Genomic DNA, 16,115 nt, shown 5'->3' on the forward strand with positions numbered 1-16,115 from the left:
TCCTCCAGCTTCCTGTTGAGGAGTGGCCTTCTGAAGTTTGGAGTCCACACCACTGAACCATTTGAGACTTCATAACATTTAGAAATAGGTACTCCCTTCTGACCCAACCTGTACAACCTTGGACAGATCTCACAAAAGTACCCTATTCCAGACCAATCATCCTCCCAGAACCTAATGCTAGACCCACTCCCCACTCTCCAAGAATAATGGGGACCCATCAAAGAATTGAAACTCATCATCCCTTTCCATACACAGACCCCATAAGAGTGTCTTACTTCCTTTGAATCCCACCTGAAATTCACCACCCCTTATTTACCAGCCACTACTCTCCTCCACAGTGCCTCCCTCTCTCTTCCAAATCTCCACACCCACTTTCTGAACAAAGCTTTGTTAAAGACCCCCACCCTTCTCACCCCAAGACCCCCTTCTTTTTTAGGCTTGCATACCACCTCCCACTTAACCAAATGTATTTTCTTTCTTTCAGCCCTCACACTCCACAAAAACTCCTTTTAGATTCTTTCTATCTCCCCCACCACTGCCGCTGGAGCCTTCAACAAAGATAGGTAGTAGATTGGCAAGTTAGAAAGAACACTTTTTATCAAGGTAATTTTCCCAGCAAAGGAGAGAAATTTTCCTTTCCAACCCACCAGCCTTTGATCTATTCTGTCTGTCACAGGTTGCCATAAGAGTCTTATTTGCTCTCATTTTATCACTTATTGGGGTCACTTTCTCCTACTTTATCACCTATTGGAGCTACTCCTACTCTTGCATAGTTTAATGAATTCATCCATGACTAGTGCAAATAAATGAGGAGTGTATTGGAAATTCTGATGTCTCTCCCCTAGGTGTTCTAACATTGGTTTTTACACTCGAGTACATGTCCTTTATTAGTCTTACATGCATATTTGGTACTCCCATCTTTTCGAAAACTCACCAATTACTCCAAGTCTTTGTCCTATGGAGTCTTTTACCGTGCCACTCTGAAGGATTTAGCATGTTAGGTGTTTGGAATCTTATAATTTCTCGACTTTACCTTGTTTTTAATGTACATCCCTCACTTGGGATTATGAGAGGAATCCAGATTTTGCTTTACATTTTGTTTATTGAATTCTTTTATTGTCAGCATCAGTAAGTTTTTCATTATGGCTCAGTTTGGAAGGAGTACAAATGCAAACATGTAGAGTGCAAAATCTTATGTTTTGTATTGTCTTGTATGTATTTGCATGTACATATTTGCATTTGTACTCTTTCCAAACTGAGTCTATATTTCAACAATTAAGATAAGCATTTTTTTATATTGTAGTTTAATTACAATACATCAACTTCACACCCTATATATTTCTTTTCCAGCTCAAATAAGTTCCATACCCGTTGTTGATGAAAAGGGGTCTCTTATCGATGTATACACTCGGAGGTATTTTCTCATTAGTTTGCATCTAGTCTTATCATTTTGTTCAGATATCAAATTTGGGTTGACAAAAACTTGGATGTGCAGTGATATTACCTCATTGGCTAACAACAGTGTGTATGCTCATATCCGCCTGGATCAAACAAGTTTGCGTGAAGTGAGTGCATATCGTCGACTCAGTTATTAGTTTGTTATTTTGATATTCCTGTAGCTGTATTTAGCTATTGGGCATGCAATTGCTGATTTTTCCATAGTTTTCCCTGAATTAACATAGCTGCATTATAGGAAATGGTTGGTGGTAACATAAGGAGGAATATTGGATAAGATGCTTTTCTAGATTTGGATGATGAACCTGCCATATGGCTCTTTGAATCTCCATATGAAACTTTTGCTTTACTTTCATAAATTATGGTATTAGAAGTTATTATTGGTCATGCAACTAGGTCTGACATCAATTGTTTGGTCATAGGTTAAAGGGCAATGTCTTAAGAATATGGTATCGCAGAATTCTAAATAAATAAATCTCTGCAACTCTTATATGGCAACTAACCAACTCTTGTCTCCCCGTTGAGCATTTAGATGTCCTAAACTGTTGTATCACAAGTATAAGAGCTGTTTTTGGATTCTATGGAATTCAAAGGGTGAGGTTCCAATAAATTCATTAAAGAATCAGCACACTCAAAATATGCAGCTGGAAAGATGGTACAAAGCTTGCTGCAAGGCTTGGAGATGAAACGATCTGTTCATTTCTCTCATTGGGTGAAGACTATGGATATATTCACACATTTTGCAACTATTGATGTTATCAGAAGTGGATATGTAGTGGCTAATGCATCTTTGTTAAGGAACAATATTTGCATGGAATGAACCACACCCCTACAAGGCTTTGTAAAGATGAACTCTGATGGTTGCAGCTTGGTTATCCCAAGGCAGTCTAGAATTGGGGAAGTTCTTAGAGACTGTGAAGGGCATATATTATACATATATTTGGACAGAACTGATAGCAGCTCTCTGGGAATGGAATTGGCTAAAATACTCAATTTGGATAACATGGTTACTGAAGCCATTCCCAAGGTGATAGTGAGATGATTAAAAGAAAGAAAAAGATGGTCCCTTGGAGATACAGGAATACTTTGAGAGAGTTGCAGCAATTGATAAGGCATTTGGAAGTAAACTTTAAGTGGGTGAAGCAATCTGCATAGAGCCTTGCAGATGCTCTAGCTAGGCAAGGTGTTCACATAAGGCAACTATTTTGGGATTCTGTCTTTTAGGGGATTGAGTGTGTGTGTGTGGTTTTGTGGGCATGGTAGATAGTTTGATCTATCAAGTTTGGGGTGCTGAGGCACATAGTTGTCAAGGCGACTCCTAGGCAGCAAGGTGTCACGGGGGTAGTTCTACAGCGGAAGAAACCTGTGCGGCGTTCAGGCCAAGGCAGGCCAAGACAAGCCTTTGTGTGCTTGGAGGCTAGGAGTTGCCCGATGAGATGGCTCCACCAAGGTCAGTAGCACTGGATCATGACCTCAAGTCGCATGGCTGGGGCACTCGGCTGGCTCTAGTCGGTCCATGGGAGGCGCCACTTACGTGCTAAGGGGGGATGGCCATGATGTGAGGCGTCTGTGCACCGAAGAGAGGTGACTTGGCACCGATGTGAAGGGTCTCCTGTACGCCGATGATGCGGGCACCTATGTGCCATGATGAGAGGCAACCGCTTGGGCCGGAACACACCCGTGTACAAGGGGCAACGGGATAGCTCGATCAGCTTGGGCAAGGGGCTGGCGTGGTGAAGGGTCATGCTTGAGCCAAACCCGCATGCCAAGCCTCCCTTGAGTGTCAGTAGCGCAGTGTCGGTCCATGCACTGTCCCCATGAGCAAGTGTGCGCCCATGAGGAACCCTGGTAGCCATGCTAGCCATTAACCAGGGCCGCCCTGCAAGGGAAGTTGGTCTAGGAGTGCCAAGGTTAGGCACCCAAGGAGGTCGACCACCCCTCCTCAAAGAGTACGTTAAGCTTTTGGTGGTCTACCTGAAGATAACATCAATTCTCCCAAAAATCTTACAGGCGAAAATGACGGTGATGTCCCTTAACGTAAGCCTGCCAAGCGTAGGCAAGGCTAAGCCTGTGTCAGACCGTAACAAAGGTGCCCTTGGAGGCTCACCTTGCCCAGTCGCAAAGCAGTTTTGTATATTGTCTTATAAAATACTTTTATATTATTATTATTATTTTGAGATTATAATAATAAAATAGACATTATTAAACAAAAATATTCATTTTTTGGGTTTATAAACTAATTTCTTCTTATTATTTTCTTATTTGTTAGGGTTTAATCAATACAAACATTGCTAAGTGCTGTATTGAGCCCTCAAAGACTTCAAAATCTGAACCCTCAAGGACTTCTTCTTCCACCTTTTCTTTTCTTCTTTTCCTATAACAAAAATAGTGGTTCAGCCCCTATATTTTTTGAATTTTCTTTTCTTTCTTTTTCTTCTCATAAATATGATGATTTTCTAGACTTAAACATGAAGTTTATAATTTTCTTATGAAAATCATGGATAGTTATTAATGAAAGATGGTTATGGAACCTAGGGAACTACCCTAGGATATGTTGTTTTTACTTAAAAAGAAAACCCATCGCCTAGGCGGGTGGCTAGGCAACTAGGCAACAAGGCACCCCCCCCCCCCCCCTGTTGCCTATCCTTGCCTTGGCACCTTGAAAACTATGTGAACCATTCCATTGTATAATATCATATGATAAATCATTGTACACTTCTTTTGTAACATATTGTTACAAGCAATATAAAGTTCAAGTTTACTGATCAGGAAAAAAAGCTAAAATTTTTAGGTTGCTGCCTAAAATCTAAAGAACCAAAATTTTCTCTCCATCTAAATCCTATGGAAGGTTTTGAATTAGCAATTTAATTTGATTTCAGGCTCTGGAACTGGTATACAAAGCAACTGATGCCACTTATGCCCACAAACGATGCCAAACATGTTTACGTTCTGATTCTCTTCATGATGTTATGGAACGTCTCTCAGATCCAGGTGCGCCTTTAAGTTTGTAATATCTGTATGTGATGTCCATGCAGGTATTTGACATATGCTTATAGAGTGGGATTTTTTGTTGTCTTGGAACTAACATCTTTGTGCTCTCTTTCAGCGGTGCGGCGGCTCATTGTCATTGAAGCTGGTAGCAAGCGCGTGGAAGGCATTATCTCATTGAGAGATGTATTTAATTTTCTACTGAACTAAAGCTCTCTTGTAAATTCTTTCCCATGATGTTCAAGTTTTTTCAGCTTCTTTGATTTGAAAAATAATAAATCTTTTAGTAGAATAATCAATCAAGTAAATGTTGTTATATATAAAAAGGCCATTACCCAATGTTGGTCCCAGCTATCTGGGGTCTTGGGAGGGGTGGACTGGATACAGACCTAATATTTTAGAGGTAGGAAGAATTCAGATAATTATAACAGCCTTCAAATTTTGGGCAGTGTCAATTGGATGCTTTCTAGGAACCCTTGTCATGTCCTAGTCTCTTAAATCAATAATTGTCATGATCTTTTTTCCTTTACCAAGTACAACCAGTTAAGAAGTAGGAGGATTGTTCTGGGATGAGATTCATCTGTCTGAGCACCAAAGCAGCTTTCTTCTTGAGTTTGTTGTCAGATAGAAGGTGGACAAGGATGCTTGTGGACCTCTGGGGTATTGGATATGTGATCTCATTATGCTCTAAAATATACTCGAACAGGTCGAATGCTTTTTCTTATGCAGATAAGGAAAACCTTCTCAAGCACATCTAGAATTGTCACCAGCTTTTGGCCATCCACTAAGGCAGCATCTGCATGTGTTTGTACTGTAGAAAGATCGTGGTTGTCATTAGAGCTGCCTCTACTGCACCACTGTGTCAGTTTTTACACCAATTGTTACTGCATCACGTCTTTAGTAGCCAAAACAGGTAAAACCATGGATGTAGCATAGGCTATTCTGTAGTGCTAAGACTAAGCACCACTAAAAACATCAGTTACTCATAGCATTAGCATGAATGTCCTTTCCTGTTTAGCCATGACGGGAGCATCATTGATCGACAGGTTGGTTGGTTGCCATAGATGAGCAAGTATAATTGAAGTCTGTTAGTGATTGAGTTGCCCTTAGGCTTAGAGGTGAGAGGTACCAATACTGGTTATAGTTCAAGCTGGCTTACTTGCATCTGAATCTCAGGCTTGGTAGGTTCTGTGTAGGGACCTGGTCAACTGGTGCCTTAATTGTGCCATCCTCATTGTTGGCAGTGCTGGTCATTTCTTGAGTGGCTTTTAGAGCATAAGGTTTGCAGAGCATCTCATCAATGATGATATCCTTAGTAGGAAGGAGGTTAATGATTAGCAGTCGATCTTTATAACCTGTGGTGAACTGGTGAGAATGGCTACTAGGGTGTTGATTGCATACTCCTTTACCAGGAATTGTGGAATTCCAGTAGGATGGTCTTTTGAAATGCCAGTATATAAGCTTTGTGGGTCTTGTGTTACGTCAGACTGGCTGCAATTGAGGAAAGAAAAAAGTGTGGCACTTCACCATTATCCAATTGTATCAGGTTTTGAGCCATCTTGGATGTTTATCCGAAGACAACCAGCAGTTGTAAGAACTGAACCGTGGTTTGAGAATTGGAAGTGGTTGCCAGTTGCAAGAAGAGACTGGTGCTATAATGGGATTGAAGCTTCTTCAGGCCTGGATCTTTCTAGAAATTGGAGAGCTGACTTGCTTTGATCAGCAAAGTGAAGATTTCCATTGCTTTCTGTGTCACTCCACTGTGTTTACCATCTTCAGAAAGGTCAATAGATTATTGATACACCACCAAGCAGATAAGCATCTTGCGGGGTTGGATAAAAGCATCTTGAGTAGATGCAAATTGTTTATTATTGAGTTTTTTTCATGCTGTTTTCATCAAATAGCATCTTTAACAGGGTTACAGCCATTATTCTGCTTTGATCAGCTAAGTGAAGATTTCCATTGCTTCCTGTTTCCACTGTGGTAGACCTTATAAATGAGGTAAGTGATGAAGGAAGATTTGGCCCGACCTCGCAATCACGCCACGTGGCAAAAAACAAGTAGCTCGGCACTTAAAGCAACGTACCCAGGGTGCAAACACCAAAGGGAAGAAACCAGCAGTCCGAACTCCCCTCGAGGAGACCGAACTCCCTTCGAGGAGCCCGACCTCCCTACGAGGAGCCCGACCTCCCTACTAAGAGCTCGAACTCCCTACGAGGAGCCCGAACTCTCCCTTTAACCCCGAGCCACACAAAGCAGTGACCCGAACTGGCCCGCCTCATGGCAGTTCGGGACACTCCCCTATCCGAACTCAAGACTTCGCCTCGCACACCGCTCCGGCACTTTGCCTCTAGAACACCATACCTGACACCGAAGGAGTCCGTGTCCAGGGGCGGCGCACCTGACTGACTTGGGATCTGACGCTTGACAGCCGCACTTCAACGGCTACCTGCCACCGCCATCTCCAGTTACAGAGACGGCTCCGACAAAAAGGGCAGTGGCGGTTTTGCCCCAGCAGAGGTGATGACACCCGAACTGGCAGAAGCACGGAAGTAATCGTACCCGACCTGGCAGAAGCCTAGGAGTGAATGCGCGAGGTGGTTATAAAAGGCTCTCTACCCCCCAAGAACATAGTATGCAAACTTTGCGCTATCTGATTTTATCTCGCCCTTGAAGGATTCTAACTTGAGCTTCGGAACCTTTACACCGGGTTCCCCCCGGAGCTTCCTCATCTTCTCCATTTCAGGTTCCCTGTTGCTCAGTTCAGAGGCAAGGTTGTTGACAGCTAAGACCGGCCGGATTGCGCACCATCAATTGGCGTCGTCTGTGAGAACGCTTCAAAAAGCCTCCCTCCAAACTCTCATAACCTCTTTCCTTCAAAAAAAAACCCAACACTCATGGCTTCTTCTAGCAACGCCGGACGTGGCACGGAGACAAACACCACCGGGGAACAACTTCAAGTCCCTGTGGTGTGCGTTGGACAGTTCACCATCCCCCTCTCGGTGGATGGGATCCCCAACTTGAATGCGCCACAAGCAGTGGCGCCCGTAAACCTTCCTGCCATGAGCATCCCCTTTCCTCCCCCTATTGAGACAACCTTCACTGAACCAACTGTCGTCCCCCTGGCAGCCAACCAAAACCGGTTGGACGACCTGATGCAGTGCATGCGGGCAATCCAAGCCCAAATGCAACAGTTCCAGCAACACCAGCTTCATCAGCACCAAGTACTGCACAACATCTCCTAGTATCACTATCAACAGCAGTTCCCCCAACTGCCGCTGAACCAACCACCACTTCCACCTCGGCACCCTGCTCCGAGGCCGGTTAAGGCCTCCCTACAGGATGGACGCCCCCACCAAGGAAGGGCCTCCCAGCCCCAAAACCCCCCTAACAGCCAGGCCTCGTCCCCAGGCCGAAGAGAGAAAAATCATCCCCGCCTCGCAGCTCGCAGGCGGGTCAGGAACCTCGCCCGCAAGATCGGCACCTCGACGCTCCAAGCTCGAGTTCCCGCTCACGGAAAACCGATTCGGCGCCCTAGCAGCAGACTACCAGCATTCCGGGCCCATCGAGCTTGGCAACACAGAGGCCAGCAGCGCCAGTACCAGGCCCACTCAACAACGAAGGCGCCGGCAAAGTCGTCGAATTGCCACCCGTGTCCTGTCAGAGCTCAGAGGCAAGGAAGAGACGAGCTCGGACGAGGTAGGAGCTGCCCCGATTCTCTCAGTTTCTTCCCCCCTCGCATCAGAACTCCTGGCGGTCCCCTTGCCCAGGGATTTCAAGCTCCCACCTTTGGACAAGTATGATGGGTCCTTCGACCCCAACGACCACATTGACGCTTTCCAGTCCCAAATGCACCTCGCTAGGGCCAGTGAATCGTGCATGTGCGTGGCCTTCACCACCACCTTCAGGGGGGTAGCCCGCACTTGGTACAGGAACCTGGCCCCTGGGTCGATAAAATGCTGGGCCCAGTTCGTGCAGGTCTTCACTGCACACTTTGTCACCAGCAAACGGTGCCCCAAAACAGAGGAAAGCATATTCGGAGTAGTCCAGAGGGAAGGAGAATCCATCCGGGGCTACATCAAGCGATTCAATGAAGCATGCTTACAGATACCGCGGTTAGACCCCGTGGTGCAGCTCGCGGTAGCCAAGAGAGGAGTAACGCACAAAGAGTTCAAGTGGCACATGGTAGCTAACCAGCCCGCAACCGTGGCCGAATTCCTCAAGCTCGCGGACAAGTTCATGAGGACAGAGGAAGAAATCAACCAACGAACCGAAAGCGGGAATGAGAAAAGAAAGAGGGAAGGCGAGCCCTCCAACCCAGTCGACAGAAAAAACCCGACCCGGGAGCCGAAGTCGAACCAGTCGTTCCGGGCTCCCCTAGCAATTCGGACGGATTACACGCCGTTAAACGCGAGGCGGACCGAGATCTTAATGACAATCAAGGACGCCCCATACGTTAAGTGGCCACCTCGCCTAAAGGGAAATCCGAACGAGAGAAATAAGAATTTGTATTGTAGTTTCCATAGAGACCACGGTCATAGTACCGAACAGTGTAATAATCTCCGGGACGAGATAGAGGGGAGCACGAAAAGGATGCCCCCGAATCTAGCAGCAGACCTGCTGAACCGTTGCAGCGACAGCCTCCGGAAGAGAGGCCAGTTCATGGAACCATCCATGTAATTGTGGGAGGTTCAGTGGTAGCAGGGTGCACCTCGGCAGCAGCCCGGACTTCAGTTCGCGAAGCGGCCCTCGAGGAACGGAACCCCCCAAAAAGACCGAAGACCGAAGAACCAATCTTCTTCACGGAAGACGATGCGCGAGGGGTCCACTACCCCCACGATGACGCGCTCGTCATTAAACTAAGGATCAGCGACTTCGAGGTCAGACGCGTACTCGTAGATTCGGGCAACTCAGCGGACATTCTCTTCAAATCAGCATTTGACCAGCTACAGTTACAGAGTAGCGAGTTGAAGCCCGCGAACACTCCTCTGGTGGGTTTCAGCGGAGAGGAAGTCAGGCCCCTCGGAAAAATAACAGTACCTGTGGAAGTCAGCACATGGCCTTGTGCGGTCAGACTCAACCATGATTTCCTGGTGGTCGCGACCCCCTCCCCATACAATGCCATAATAGGGCGGCCAATCACACATATCCTGCGGGCGGTGGTCTCCACCTACTATTTGGCCATGAAGTTCCCTACAGACTTCGGTGTGGGGGTAGCGCGTGGCGACCAGCTCGAGTCCCGAAAGTGTTATGTTGTCGCCCTAAAGGGAAAAACCAAGGTGGCCGACGACCTCGAACTGGAGCGGCCTGCGGAGCAAGGCGAGGAACGAGCTTCGCCCACAGAGGAAACGGTCGCAGTCCCGACTTCGGCTACAGACCCAGCTCGCACACTACAGATCGGTGCTTCCGTCGAGGAACCCCTACGAACCGAACTGGTGAGTTTTTTACTTCATACTAACCCTATAGTCAGACCCGTTAGACAGAAGAAACGCAACTTAGCCCCAGAGCATTGGAGGGCGGTCGAGAAGCTCCTCGCAGCAGACTTCATAAGGGAAGTCCATTACCCGAGCTGGGTAGCCAACCCAGTGCTGGTGAAAAAGGCAAACGGCAAGTGGCGCATGTGCATCGACTACACCGACCTGAACCGGGCTTGCCCGAAATATTGCTTCCCCCTCCCCAGGATTGACCGCCTAGTGGACGCGACCTCGGGACATGAGTTGCTAAGCTTCCTAGACGCCTACTCAGGCTACAACCAAATCAGGATGGACCAGTCCGATGAGGAAAAAACCAGCTTCATAACCGAGTTCGGCCTGTACTGCTACAAGGTCATGCCCTTCGGATTAAAAAATGCTGGGGCAACCTTCCAAAGACTTGTAAATAGGCTGTTTCGGCCCTTAATTGGCACGAAGATAGAATGTTATGTAGACGACATGGTCGTCAAGACACAGTTTTCACAAGAATTAATACAAGACTTAGATTCTGTCTTCCAAATCCTGCGTCAATTTAGCATGAAGGCACTTCGACAAGGATACTACTGGCCAACGATGAAGGCAGAGGCCGTCGAGCTCGTCAGAAAATGCGACAAGTGTTAGAAGCATGCCAATATCCACCATCAGCCTGCTGGCGACCTCAAGTACCTCACCGGTCCATGGCCTTTTGCACAATGGGGCATCGACCTTCTGGGGCCATTCGCGCCAGCAACAGGTGGGAGAAAGTTCCTAGTGGTGGCAGTAGATTACTTCTCAAAGTGGATAGAAGTTGAATCCTTGGCAACAGTTACAGCCCGAAACATACATAACTTCTTTTGGAAGAACATAGTATGTCGCTTCGGGCTACCTTGGGTACTGATCTCCGACAACGGCAAACAGTTCGAGGATATCAAGTTCCAAGAATGGTGCCAAAGTATGGGAATTCGTCAGAACTTCACATCGGTTGCACACCCGCAGGCAAACGGTCAAACAGAAGTAGTGAATAGAGCCATCCTCCGCGGACTGAAAGCACGACTAGACCGAGCTAAAGGGTTGTGGGCGGACGAGCTACCAAGTGTCTTGTGGGCTCACCGAACCACGGAAAAAACCACTACAGGAGAGACCCCCTTTAGCCTCACCTACGGCACCGAAGCGGTAATTCCGGCGGAAATTGAAGTACCTACACTGCGACTAGAAGCATACGACGAGCAGACAAACGGAGACGAGTTACGCACCAACCTTGACCTACTGGATGAGGTAAGAGACCTCGCGCACATCCAAACTGTGGCCTACCAGCAAAAGGTAGTTGGGTACTATAACACCAGAGTAAAGAAGAGGAGCTTCCGCGTCGGCGACCTGGTTCTCCGTAAGATCATGGTACCCGAACCCGGCGTGGGAAAACTTGGACTGAATTGGGAAGGACCCTACAGAGTAAAGAAAGCACTCGGGGGGGCATACGAGCTCGAAACCTTAGAGGGTAAGCAAGTACCCCGAGCATGGAACATCGTCAACCTAAGGCGATACTACCTATAGACCACCAAGCAAAGTGGATAAAATCACCACCAAAACAGGCCGCGCGAGTGCGGTAGCCCAGACAGAAAACAAATCGAACGTATGATCAGTTCGGCAAAATATGCTCAGTTCGGGAGAAAGAACAACCAACACTTAACCAAAAGTCATTCCATTTCAAAAGTAAGGTAGTACATTTAAAAAAAAAATTACAAGCCCGGAGCTATTTCTTCAATATCATAAGGCACTTCAACAATACCCGAAGGCCCCGCCTCGCCCTCGGAGTCTGGCTCACCGTCAGCAGCATTGGCCATCTCCTGAGTTATGCGCGAAGTGGATATGGCGCTAATATCGAGCTCGGGGTACGTATTCCGGATCATCCACTGGCTTAGTTTAAAACCCCTCCTGTATGAATCCACCATCAGATCATCAAAGCCCGGCGAAGCAATGTACTCATCGACAGCCTTCTTCTTGGCATCTTCAATACCTTGAGAAAAGATCTGCGTCCTCTCCCTGATGTCCTCCTGAAGGTACTCGACCTGATGTTGCAGATCCAGCCTCAAATCTGCCATGTGTTTCACCACCACTCCCATGGCCTCGGCATCTCTCTGAGACCTCGCCTGCCTGATCCGGGAAACACGAGCCGCCTCCTCGGCAGCGACGAGCCTCTTCGGCAGCTTGTGCCTGCCACGAGCTCCTCTCCATCTGTGCCGCCAAGGCGTGAATAGAAGAATTCACCTACCAAAAGGAACCGAGTGATCAAAAGAACCAACAAAACGAAAGCTAAAGAGCTCTAAAAAAGGGAGAACGCATACCACCATGGCATGGGTAACGGCACGACAGGCCACTTGATGCAGAGGGAGATCAGTCCACGCCGCGACTTCCTTGGGGAAAATAGCCTCCTTACTCTTTTGAAGAGCATGGGTCGGCGACAGCACACTCCTGAAATCCCCCGGGGCCCCCGAGCTCAAAGGCCCAGCTCGCGTATGAGCAGACCCGGAGTATGTAGGAGCCCCTATGTAAGTAGTCTCAGCATAAGGGCCCCTACCGGCTCCTGCATTGGAGGAACCATCTCGGGCCCCCTGGGCATATCTTCTGGCAGATAGTCTGGAACCTCGGGCTCCACATCCCGGGGCATCTTGGCACGAGTTTGCTTGGCAACCCGCTTTCTCCTCTTCATGCCTTGAAACAAGTGCCCACCCCGGGTCCCTCGAGAATCCATCACACCTGCGAAAAGAAGTTCGCCATCAGTAAAAAGCAAGAAAAATAGCAAGACAGAATCTCTAAGTAAAGAACCTACCCAAGCTCAGGCCGGCTGCAATGAGCTTGGCCTCCGTCAGATACTGTTGACACTTCATCCCAAGCCGCGCCCATTGCCGGAGGCCCTTCGCCGTCTCTTTGTCAAGCGTGACCCCGGAGTCAGGAGCGGTCATCCCCCACCCGGTCTGAAACGGCCACCCCAACACACTTCGCACCCCGAAATAGTCTCGCTTCCATGCTGGGACCTTGTTGGGGAGTTCATGTAAAAGCTTAAAGCCCGGGCGAGGAGACAGGTAGTATGCCCGCCTACGCCCGGGGAGGGGACCCGCTTGTTTCTTAAGCATCAAGATTGAAGAAAAAATCTCCAAGTCCAAAGGAAAGCTCTCTTCGCAAAATAAGGAGATTGTCTCCACCAAATTTCGAATGGAGTTCGGGTGAAGTTGGCCGACCGTCACGCCGAAGTGGTTCAAGACTTCGACAAGGAGGGGATGAAAAGGCAATCGCAGCCCCGCGGCGAGCTGCTCCCAGAATATCACGATCTCATCAGGACTGTGTTCCCAAGGAAAGCTACCCGAAGGTATGAAATAGGCGTATTCCCCAGGCAAGTTATAGTAGGTAATGAGGGATTGAAGCCCCTCGGGCGTCATGGTCGAATGATCAAACTTGTCTAACATCCGACCCCGACGAGAGGTGGACGCCAAATTGCCTGAAGCGCCTCGGCCTACGAGTTCGAACTCTTCCTCGAGCTCTACCTCCGGCTCGCTAGGGCTGTCAGGGGATGCAACTCGGTTCGTAGAACCTGCATCAGACCCGCTGGGAGGACTATCTGAGCTATCCAAGCTAGACATCGGGGAGTGAGATGGGATCCAGGAAAGTACTCACATGGAAAAAGGCTGTAGACCACAGGAGCTCGGACGAGCAGAACTGGATGCGAACTGGATGCGAGCTGAAACTCGAACGCGACCTCAAGAGACACAGAAGTGATAGTGACTAGGGTCCCCCCCGCTATTTATACTCAGTGGTCGAAAAGCAACGGCTTAGATCAAAGCCAATCCGACGGCCCAGAGCCGCACCGACTGTGCGTCCCCTGAGACCGAGACGTGATTGGCGCACGTCTTTCTGAAACTGACAGGGCGCCGGTGCACGTCTTTTCGAATCTGACGGAACGCCAGCGCACGTCTCCTCAATAAAAGCGGTAGTGGCACGTTTTTTCAAATTTGAAAAGACGCCTGCTATCGTGCCTCCCAAGTGGCGCGCTTTTTTTAAATTTTGAAATAAAGTGTGTGTCGTCACATCTATCGGCACCTAGGCAGGCCGGCACGCTTCCCGCCTTTTGGACGCTCGAAGAAACCCAAGGAACCCTGACAACGCACCTCGCGCCATCAGAACCAAGATCCAAAGGTCAAGGCAAATCTACCTGACACCTCGCGAACTCCCTGCGCCAGGGCAAGACCCTTAGCGCGAGGAGTGGGGGGCAATTGATGAAGGAAGATTTGGCCCGACCTCGCAATCACGCCACGTGGCAAAAAACAAGTAGCTCGACACTTAAAGCAACGTACCCAGGGTGCAAACACCAAAGGGAAGAAACCAGCAGTCCGAACTCCCCTCGAGGAGACCGAACTCCCCTCGAGGAGACCGGACTCCCTTCGAGGAGCCCGAACTCCCTACGAGGAGCCCGATCTCCCTACTAAGAGCTCGAACTCCCTATGAGGAGCCCAAACTCTCCCTTTAACCCCGAGCCACACAAAGCAGTGACCCGAACTGGCCCGCCTCATGGCAGTTCAGGACACTCCCCTATCCGAACTCAAGACTTCGCCTCGCACACCGCTCCAGCACTTCGCCTCCAGAACACCATACCTGACACCGAAGGAGTCCGTGTCCAGGGGCGGTGCACCTGACTGACTTGGGATTTGACGCTTGACAGCCGCACTTCAACGGCCACCTACCACCGCCATCTCCAGTTACAGAGACGGCTCTGACAAAAAGGGTAGTGGCGGTTTTGCCCTAACACCCGAACTGGCAGAAGCCTAGGAGTGAGTGCGCGAGGTGGTTATAAAAGGCTCTCTACCCCCCAAGAACATGGTATGCAAACTTTGCGCTATCTGGTTTTATCTCGCCCTTGAAGGATTCTAACTTGAGCTTCGGAGCCTTTACACCGGGTTCCCCCGGAGCTTCCTCATCTTCTCCGTTTCAGGTTCCCTGCTGCTCAGTTCAGAGGCAAGGTCGTTGACAGCTAAGACCGGCCGGATTGCACACCATCAGTAAACATGCTGGAGGACTACCTCTGCCAAAAAAAAAAAAAAAAAAGACAATCAAGCAGATAAGTATGCTGGAGGGATAGATAAGAGCAGTTCGAGTAGATATTAATTGTTTATTATGTAGTTTTTCCATGTTTTCATCAAATAGCATCTTTACCAGCATTCCTGCCATTGAAGTTCTGGTATCTGAAGGCTCTGCAGGAGAAGAAACCATTGGAACAAGCTTCAGTGTGTAGAAGTGTAAAACTAGGAAGAATTGAAAAAAGTCAACAAGACGTATTACCTTTTCCACCTTGTTTGAACAGAAAATGGTTGGGATTTCCAGCTTCCGCCAACTTGACCACAAAGTTGATATTGAGGAGAGACTTTGCGGCACATTTTGGGCTTTCTGCATGATGTTGGAGTAATTATTATGAGCAGAGATACTAGAAGGAATACAGCCTTTTGCATTTTGCAAGTGTCTGGTAAAATTGCATGGGCATCTGGTTCCTCTCGCCTCTGTAGAACTGCTTCACTAAGCAGCAGGCTTTCCTGCAACTTGGTCCCAAATGGTATCATAGGTTTAGATTAATTGAAGTAATGGGGTTTTGGTTGGTAATGCATGGGTTCATGTTACCTTGTCTTCATGATATTTAAAGAGGTAGTATACACATTTTAGAGTTGCTCTGGTTTTGAGCCTATTATCTTTTAGGAAGTCTACCCATCTTGTAATTAGCATCTCCTGTGCAACCCTAGCCATCTAGCGAAGCAGCCCAGTGAAAGTAGCTCAATCAAAGCTGAAGCATTCCCAAACGGGATGTTGAGGGATCGAACCACCGTACAGCGAAGTCAACCACTAGAACACCAAATATAACAGCATCCAAAAACAAATGCGATAAATGTAATTCTCACTTAGCTTGATGAAGTTCCAGATGCCATTGGATAGTCCCAGTTCGGGTGACTTACTCTATGGTCTTCGATCTTCCACATTCCAAGTCTAAACGGCCAAAGCCACAGTGATCGCATCGATCAACCCTCGTTCCTTTTTTCTGCTTTTTTTACTTCACGTGAAGTCAATACTCAATATTAATGTTTTAAAAACCGATCCGGAAACAGAATCGCTTTGGCCACCAGTTTTTGGGGCAGCAAGTTGAACTAATGGCCTGTTCCAATTAAAAATAAAAAATAATTAAAATAA

At 47.9% G+C, this 16,115-nt stretch overlaps 1 protein-coding gene and 1 pseudogene across 3 annotated transcripts in view; one reads left to right on the plus strand and one right to left on the minus strand.

Moving 5' to 3' along the window:
* LOC104591901 (sucrose nonfermenting 4-like protein) overlaps positions 1 to 4,770 on the plus strand; it is a 34,601-nt gene extending 29,831 nt beyond the window's left edge. For all 3 annotated transcript variants that reach the window (XM_010251034.3, XM_010251035.3, XM_010251037.3), the window contains exons 10-13: positions 1,351 to 1,414; positions 1,496 to 1,565; positions 4,335 to 4,446; positions 4,562 to 4,770. In XM_010251034.3, the coding sequence (XP_010249336.1) occupies positions 1,351 to 1,414; positions 1,496 to 1,565; positions 4,335 to 4,446; positions 4,562 to 4,653 (338 nt within the window). In that variant the 3' untranslated portion in view covers positions 4,654 to 4,770. The remainder of the gene's footprint in view (positions 1 to 1,350; positions 1,415 to 1,495; positions 1,566 to 4,334; positions 4,447 to 4,561) is intronic.
* Positions 4,771 to 4,905: 135 nt separating this feature from the next.
* Positions 4,906 to 15,677, minus strand: LOC148791960 (uncharacterized; annotated as a pseudogene).
* Positions 15,678 to 16,115: the final 438 nt, after the last annotated feature.

Source organism: Nelumbo nucifera, chromosome 4 (genome assembly GCF_055504915.1).
Source record: "Nelumbo nucifera cultivar China Antique chromosome 4, China Antique-T2T, whole genome shotgun sequence".
NCBI classification, from domain to species: domain Eukaryota; kingdom Viridiplantae; phylum Streptophyta; class Magnoliopsida; order Proteales; family Nelumbonaceae; genus Nelumbo; species Nelumbo nucifera.